General features: G+C 35.0%; 1 protein-coding gene across 1 annotated transcript in view; it reads right to left on the bottom strand.

The window, feature by feature from the left end:
- Positions 1-6,989, bottom strand: part of LOC135201834 (C-type lectin domain family 17, member A-like) — a 53,058-nt gene extending 46,069 nt beyond the window's left edge. The window contains exons 1-3 of the mRNA XM_064231112.1: positions 6,761-6,989; positions 4,606-4,651; positions 901-1,124 (exon numbers count right to left, since the gene is read on the bottom strand). Of these exons, the coding sequence (XP_064087182.1) occupies positions 901-1,124; positions 4,606-4,651; positions 6,761-6,974 (484 nt within the window). The 5' untranslated portion in view covers positions 6,975-6,989. The remainder of the gene's footprint in view (positions 1-900; positions 1,125-4,605; positions 4,652-6,760) is intronic.
- Between the last annotated feature and the right edge of the window lie 2,894 nt (positions 6,990-9,883).

The following is a 9,883-nucleotide window of genomic DNA, read 5'->3' as shown; positions in this document are numbered from 1 at the left end:
TCTTTTTTACACTCGATTTCCATTTCATATTCCATTCCATTCCATTCCATTATACCATGCTGTCTCCTGGGCCTAAGAGTTTTGGTGAAAAATCGATTATCACAGATCTTACCGTACAGCCGAGAGAAATTACAATAATTCCTTAAAGAGAAAACTTGAAGGAATTATTCGTTTTTCATCTGTGGTAGACCAATTTGGCATCATCTTTATTTGGGCCAGGCTGCCTTCAATTCCTTCACTTTTGTATGTAACAGTTGATGGTGGATTGGTTACTGACCCTAAGGAAAAGGCTGAACTGCTTCATCGAGCTTCTGTCTGATGAATCTTATTCTCTGGAAGCTAGAATTTCAAGTCACTTACCTTTATGGGGTTGTTCCACATGGATAGGTTTCATTTTCTGACTACTTATAGTCCTTACAGCCAAATTCTTATAGCTTCGTGGTTTCAGATATTATTTGAGTTGCAGCCACAATTAGCTATGGTGAGCAATCGCTATTCCAAAAAAAAAAAAATGCGAATAGGAATGAAAAATTTATTTTTTGCCTCAGTCTGATTTTAGGACATATCAGTGATACGCTCTACGATTATCATCCAATTTGTCATGGCAATATGGAATGGACAAGATGAAAGTAAATTCGATACTTTATTATGGATCAAAATGATACAGCTCACAATAGGGGTAAACAACAAAGTTATAGAATGTTGGCAGTCACCTTCAATTGAAATAACAGTAATTGAAACTTCCTTCGTTGCTCCCTTCCTTTGCTTCTGCCAACAAGTCTCCTCCATGTGGTGAGGAAACGAAGTTCGAGTTCGTCCCGGGAGATGATAAATCTTCCAGCAGTTTCCTGAGCATATTAGTTTGTAAAATGGCAGGTCCCCCTTGAAGGGCACCCCTACCTCCATGTCCCTCCATCTCTGCGATGACACTACCCAGTTGTTGACGGGTTTCTTGAAGAAGGCGGCAGTTACGACTGGACTCTCCTGTAAGCTCGCTCATCTTTTGCCGGCGGTCCTGGATGCATATCTGCTTTTTGGTCATCTTCTTCGAATATCTGGTGATGTGGGAAGACTTGTCTTTCATCGCACTCACCATGAATCTATTTTCTTCCTGGAGTGAGAGGCTGTTTGGGAGGAAATGTTAGTAAATAGGTTTTACATTATACATATACTAGCTGACCAACCCAGCACAGCCCGGGAGAACTCTGAACAACAACCGATAAACTCTCTCTCTCTCTCTCTCCTGTTAAGATAGTTGCTTCAGTTAACATTAACAACTGATAAACTCTCTCTCTCTCTCTCTTCTGTTAAGATAGTTGCTTCAGTGAACATTGCCCATTATTTTTTATATTCTATATCTCAACACTTCTCACCTGTATTCCTAGTGGGGCTGAACTTGGATTTCAACGGCATCACGAGAGTCACTATTCATCTTCAGCAAACTCAAAAGCTATGGATTAGGCACTAATTTCTAGTTTTCGGCTATTTTTAGATGTCATCACCTTCTCACCCCCTTTGCTATCGACAATAAACTTGGACTTACAGGATTTCAGAAGTGTCACTATTCATCTCAGCGACCTTGAAAACTATAAATTAGACCCTAATATCTGTCGATTTCAGTTATTTTTAGATGTCATCCCCTTCCCACCACTCTTCCTATTGGGGCTGAACTTGAACTTGAAGGCCAATGGGAGTGTAAGAAGACGTCTCAGTCACCTCAAAAACTATGGATTAGATACTAATATCTGTTGTTTTCAGTTATCTCTATTTTCACCCGTTTCCCTCCCCCTTCCCCACAACCCCATATGGTAACCCCCCCTATGGTGCCAGTGATGTCTTACCACAACAGTATTCTTTCCCCAATGCTAAGTTATAATGTATACCAAGTTTGGTTGAAATTGCTCAATGTGTGTAAAAGTGTTTGTTGCACAAACACATACATACATTCATTTTTATGTAAATAGATATACACACATATAAATAATGTAAGTATATTTAGTATCTTGACACTAAAAATACATTATAAAATATATCTAATATATATACAAATACTTATAAACATAGGTATACATAACTATCTATCTATCTATCTATCTCTCTCTCTCTCTCTCTCTCTCTCTATATATATATATATATATATGTATATATATATATATATATATATATATATATATATATATATATATATATATAAGCTATAAATATTTACTTATTTATTACACACAAACTCATATAAAATCTGGTTGTCACTTAACTTTTCAAATACTTCACACCTTTTCGATACTCTTGTTTACTACAAAGCCTGAGTTCCAAATGCAAGAACATTGAAGTGATTCTGATGCCCGTAGCAGGATTCGAACCCGCATGAGAAAGAGATTATGGCGGCAATGCGACCGGGCTCTGATACTCGGCATGCAGGCTCGAATCATGCATCGGACATCAGAATCTCGAAATATCTAGCATTTCGATCTAGGCCTTTATGGGTGTGACAAGCGTATCCAAAAGGTGTGGAGAGGTTGAGAGGACATTGTGTGTAATTCAATAACACACATTTATTATTATGTATATAATTATATTATATATATATATATATATATATTATATATATAATATATAATACATTAAATATACAAATATATATTAGATATATATGTACATACATACATACATACATACATCATACATACATACATACATACATACACGCACGTGTGTATACAGTTGTTTCGGAGGAAGTGTTAGTAAAAATTTTTTACAAATTAATATATATACGAGTGTGTATATAATATATATATATATATATATATATATATATATATATATATATATATATATATATATATAGGGAGGAACAGGATAGCCCGAAGACGTGGTAATATTCCAGACATTATTATTTTCCTTAAAATAAAACAAAGGCACAGTCGAACTTTCGGGAATACATTACTACTTTTCCCATCATCAGGGTCACTTATCTGTAAAATGATACAAAAAAGAGAAACAGTAAGAAAACTATACTGATTGCCTATATCTAAAAACATTACAACACTTTAAAATACACAACACAAAGTGAAAAAGGAACATAAAATTGCCCAAATCCTTATTTTGGGACTTATGTGGGATGTTCCAAACGCCTACTTAATTAAGGTGCCCATCGACTCTCATAGGGGTGTCAGCCATCGTACAGGCTTACCTTTACGCAAAAAAGAAAATAGTGCAATTAGACTTCATGCCATGTCCTGTCACCATCACATACAGAACAGCGATTTTGAAATACTCGGACAAACAAAAACCAGCCATTCGCTTCCCTTTTTAAGAGTCCCTCCATATTAAACAACAATCTCCAACATTCAATAACCAAACCACCTCTGTTCCATTGTTCGTTGCGTAATTTGCGTGTTTGTTTTTTTTTCTCTCTCTCTCTCTCTCTCTCTCTCTCTCTCTCTCTTTTAAATACACCTCTACCCATTTCATTGGCAGTTTTCTAACTCGATCAGTTGTCATTTAACTACGACATGAACAGTAGGCTCTCCTGTATTTTTTACTACAGTATCATTATTTTTTATTTATTTAATTACTTTTTTTCTCTGAATATCCAAGGTTTTTTTTCGCTCTCAGTATATTTCTGCGTTTTGCGTAATCTCTTTTAACGTCATTGCTCTTTTATGATTTGAAGTTAACTTAGTTTTCGTGTTCCTTTTTTACTTTGTGTTGTGTATTTTATTGTTTGTATGGTGCTTTTACGTTGCATGGAACCAATGATTATTCAGCAACGGGACCAACGGCTTTACGTGACTTCCGAACCACGTCAAGAGTAAACTTCCATTACCAGAAATACACATCTCTCGCTCCTCAATGGGATGGCAGAGAATCGAACCCACGACCACCGAGGTGGGACGCCAACACCATACCAACCACGCCACTGAGGCGCTACACTCGTGTCTTAGACCATAAGGAAGTCAGTGGGTATAGCCCACTTTTATTTAATTAGCGCATGACGTCAGCAGGTCTGCATAGAATGGGATGATTCAATGAATGAAAATGTGAGCACCTGTCATAGTTTAAGCTCCTATGAAAATTGTGCAATAGAATATGAAAAGGAGCTATATTATATAATATACTTTTTGATGATGGAGGAAAATTAATAAGGCACGGTTGATGTGAAACTACTATAGTACTATATATCTCGGAACTTGCTCCCTCGTAGACTATGACGCGCACGGGTTGTGTATCCGGCCTGTGTTAAATTTCATAATTCTCTCACTCGAATTAGCAGGATCTAGTTGTTTATCATTTTTCCCTTTAAAACCTCAGCTGCATAAGCATTTACTTCTTTAAGACTACTTAACACTTTTGGAGTTATATTTATTGAAATTGCACACTGTCTTTTTTATATTTTGGAACAAAAAAACTAGCGCACTCGGAAGAGTTATGTCTCCGCCATATTCACTTACCACAAGGAGATATGATTGTGGGTCGTTTTTACCAAGGTCTAAAGAATACATACAGCGTGTAAGTGCATTCCTCTCTCTCTCTCTCTCACACACATAAACACATATATACACTGTATAGTTTCAAAATATATAAAACCAAAGTTTGCTCACTTACAGTTCAGTTTCATCGCTACAGGCAGTGTTTTCCTCAGGAACATATCCTGCGAAAATCGAGAAAAGAGAATTAGACGCAAAACACCATTTCGGTATTATCATATCATTCTAGTACACACGCACACACACATTATATATATATATATATATATATATATATATATATATAATGTATATATATACACGCAGGATATATATATATATATTATATATATATATATATATATATATATAATGTATATATACACGCAGGATATATATATATATTATATATATATATATATATATATATATATATATATATATATACTATATATATCTCCTTCACTCATGCAAAATCAGCCATGCACGGTACAGGATACTTTTGCCTCGTGTTTGTTTAAAAAATTTCATCATCTTCGGATAATTGCTTGAGATGGTAATGCTTTCATCAGATCTAGTTGGAAATGTTAGATCGATTTAAAAGAATTTAATTGTCAAAATATCACACGATTACATCTGAGACTACCAATTAATTGCTGGTGGGATGTTTACCGCATTTAATATTCGTATTTGAAAATATACAAATTTATATATATATATATAGGATATATATATATAATATATATATATATAACCGATAGACGGATATTGATCATATATATATAATATATATAGGAATATATATAATATAATAATATAAATAATAGATTATAATAGATATTATTATATATAATATATATAACTTATTAGTATATATATATATTAATATATATATTAGATAATAGAGAATGAGATATAGAGATATCCCGTAATATTAGATATTATAGATATATAGTATAAGATATATATGTCTATATATATATATATATAGATCTATATATATTACATAGTAGATAAGAGAAACGTATATATTATATAGTATAGATATTGATATATATATATAGTATATAGATATATACGAGTGATATATAAGATTATAGTATATACTATACGATATGATATGTAGATTATAGTATATATATAAGATAAGTTATATGGTATATATATATTATATAATATATTAGAGATATATATATATATATATATCTATATATATAAATATATATATATATATATATATATATAATATATATACATATATATATATATCTATATATTATATATATATAATATATATATAATTATTATATATATATTATATACGATATATATATATATATACTATAGTAATGTATTATATATATATATATATAGATTATATATATATAGATATAACGAGATATGTCTATAATATATATAATATAGATATATATATATATATATATATAGATAATTATATATAGAGAGTATATATATATATATATATTATATATATAGTATATATTCCACACGAGGTATGTCATTAAATATCGAGTCTTGATTAAATAACACCTTTCTTTATATGTATTACAAATTTATTACCTGTCCCCTTCAATATACTCCCATTTCTGTCAGGTGTTTCAACACATCTGCGTTGTTCAGCTTTTAAACTCTTCGTATGGCCCACTACAGACCACGCAACCAAACTCCATGGTGACACAATCGACTGAGCTGCGGGCGAAAGTGTTTTTGCTGCTTGTCATGCAGGTTCAGACATGTTCAAAGTCACCAGCATCCAGTTATGACCGGTTCTGACAGCTTTGTTTTTCTAGATGGAACCAGTCTCGATACCTAATAGGCATTCCTCGTGTATGTATTATGTATGTGTATATAATATGTATTTTATATATATATGTGTGTGTGTGTGTATAGTGTAAAATAAAATACATATATACACATACATGATACATAACACGAGGTGCGCCTATTAAATATCGAGACTGGTTCCATCTAGAAAAACAAAGCAGTCAGAACCGGTCATAACTGGATGCGTGGTGACTTTGAACATGTCTGACCCTGCATAATAAACAGCAAAACACTGGCGCGCTGATCAGTCGATTGTGTCACCATGGAGTTTGGTTGCGTGGTCTGTAGTGGGTCAGAAGAAGAGTTTAAAAGCTGAACAACGCGGATGTGTTGAAACACCTGACAGAAATGGGAGTATATTGAAGGGGACAGGTAATAAATTTGTAATACATACATACATTAAGGGCGTTTCAGAATACAGACACAACACAGCGCATGGCGTGTCTCACCTGCCACTGATTCATCCTGAATGTCCCGAGTCGCGTAAGTCGAAATGGGATCTGGGTGAAGACCTATATCAGGCATCCGAACTCGTTCCCGCTCTCTACGCTGCCGACGCTGGCGGGATTGGGGAGCCTCTGGGATATAACCGCCGTCGGCTCCGGTCACTGGAGATACGAATGATGTCAAGGGGCTGCCGATGTCCTCCGGGTAACCTGCCATCGTACTTCACAGTTCCCAAGTCAAACCGAGACTGAAGCTGAGTATCGCTCACGCAGACGGCTGGTGGTCGTTAAGTGTCCTCCAGCAACGGGGGAGCTTTCCTTTTGTATTGCATGCGATTGCGTCAGGGTGCACGTATATTTACCGGAAGGGATATCTAGGACCCGAAGAGCTTCGATTACATCATCGAGCTTATATGAAATTCCTCGTTGTGCGTCTAGTGAAATGGCGCAACTTGACCCAGAAGCAGGAAAATTAGTCTCCAAATGTCAAGATGTTTTGTACGCAGAACACTTAAGAATTCCGATGGCGCACGCCAAGTGTCCCATTGTACATCTGAATTTACGTATTGTAACTTATGGGGGTTTTAAATCCGTTAAAAAAAAAAGAAGGGCTTTCCATGATTTGTCATTTTTCTGGTAAAGATTATGATTAATGCTTATCCGAAATGTTATTTTAATGTTGGTATTTCATATATTTGTATTAATGGTCTGTGCAATTTTTACGATATAGATATATATATATATATATATATATATATATATATATATATATATATATATAAAATATGTATAACACACACACACACACACACACACACACACACACACATATATATATATATATATATATATATATATATAATATATATATATATATATATATATATATATATATATATGTGTGTGTGTGTGTGTGTGTGTGTGTGTGTGTGTGTGTGTAAGATCGTATTAATTATATACTCCGCTCAAATTTCATCTATTCAAGCGGGGTGATCATACCATCGAATTTATCATACGGACAGTGTTTAGGCATGCAGTCGCTGCAAAAATCCCTTTGTTTCGTACAATAGAAGGAAAAATCCTCATCTTCAAACGTTTCTATAAATTTTTTTGGAAGCAAACGTTTCAACAGATTTTTTTGGAAGTATGCGTATGGCCATTACTCACTGATCACCGGTAGTTATTAATTAAAGAATAAAAACCAAACCGCATACTAGGGTAGCATACAGAAGTCCGATCTGCGCATGTTCATGACCAACGTACGTTGGAATGCAACGTTTATACTGTCAAAGCCAATATATACGTACTATGCTTCCATTCATGGTGTCCCAAATCTTGCTATTTCCCGTTTAAGAATTCCTGCACTTAAGCGCACAGGAGCGAAGTTAACGGTCTAGACTCTAAATCATTGGTTCTTGAAAAGGAGGGGGCACCTTTGGGTGGAGTCAGCGATTTCCAGGGGGCCTGCGAACCCCAGGAAAAAATGGCAATTTCCCTAATTATATATGTTATTCTCTTAAGAAGAGTGAGGAGCCCTTATTCAGAACTTTATGAAAGAATGAAAAAGTATCGCCTTGTAACGCTAGTTTCCTATAGTCTGCTACTTTAGTCAAGACTCGTAGGGGTTGTCATGTTTTGTAATTATCTACCTCCTTCCCTATCCCTCGAACCACATCCTCTTTATCATTTTTTTATTTTCCTTTAAATCCGGGAGGGAAGGACCAACTCTTAGAGGGGGCGTGGTAATGAAAAGGTTATGAAGTCTAGACCATGGCCCCACCCGGTTGAAACTCGTTGCAACACGTTACGGTGGGGTGGCGGCATGTACTTAGACGATACTCTTCTCAATCAGCGAGTCATATGGTGGAGTCTCTTGCTTATGATGTCATTTCACATAATACATACTAATATTATATATATATATATATATATATATATATATATATATATATATATATATATATATATATATATATAATTATATAATGTCAGTATTTTCCCAACAACAGTAATTTACATTCATGTTGTGGATATTTGGTCTTAAACTGTATCTTGAAATGATTTTTTTTTAGAATGTTTTCTTGTGTTAAAATACCAAGTGCAAATAATCACCTACTTTCTCGTGTACTTGTTTGTTCTCTCATTGAAGGCTTTACTCTGTTCTCGTTTTATGTACTCGTGCATGCTTAACGTACAAGAGCGCTCGTGTGCGTAAACTCACACACACACACACACACCATCCGCATCATCATCATCATCATCGCCTCCAACGCATCTTTGATGTACCGGAACTAGTGACGTACGTAGATAGACAATCATCCTAATGTTCATCTACAAAATATTTCCTCTTGTCTACAACACACCCTTCTCATCAAAGTAGGTCGGGGTCAACCTGGCTGACATTATGACGTATATTTTCACTGGATAGTACGAAGGACTATTCTCCTAAGGGTTGTATGAAGGACCATCCTCCTAGGGGGTTGTATGAAGGACCAAGGGTTGTACGAAGGACTATTCGCTCAGGGGTTGTATGAAGGACCATCCTCCTAGGGGGTTGTATGAAGGACTATTCGCTCAGGGGTTGTATGAAGGACCATCCTCCTAGGGGGTTGTACGAAGGACTATTCGCTCAGGGGTTGTATGAAGGACCATCCTCCTAGCGGGTTGTATGAAGGACTATTATGAAGGACCATTCTCCAAGGGGGTTGTATGAAGGACCATCCTCCTAGCGGGTTGTATGAAGGACTATTATGAAGGACCATTCTCCAAGGGGGTTGTATGAAGGACCATTCTCCTAGCGGGTTGTACGAAGGACGCGTGCAAGTCATCTAATCTTCCTTTCATTATTATGCCTTCTATTTATCAAACTATCGTAATTTCACGTCTTCTCTCATTTCTGTTTGATTCTTAATATTGTTCTTGAAGCCTTTTTTCCCAAGTCGTCAATATCTCTTGGATATAGTTTGATTGTTATACCATAATTGATGCCCTTATAGCAGTAGAGCATTTAGACTTGTGTATAGTCTCACTTTCGTATGCAGTTTAAATGTACGTGTTATCTAAATCTTATTCGTCCTGCCCATTGGTTGATTTGGCCTTTTCAGTTTTTTATTTTTTCACTCTATT

Source organism: Macrobrachium nipponense, chromosome 28 (assembly GCF_015104395.2).
Source record: "Macrobrachium nipponense isolate FS-2020 chromosome 28, ASM1510439v2, whole genome shotgun sequence".
NCBI classification, from domain to species: domain Eukaryota; kingdom Metazoa; phylum Arthropoda; class Malacostraca; order Decapoda; family Palaemonidae; genus Macrobrachium; species Macrobrachium nipponense.
Note: the sequence above shows the minus strand (reverse complement) of the source record. Positions and strands in the feature narration are given on the sequence as shown.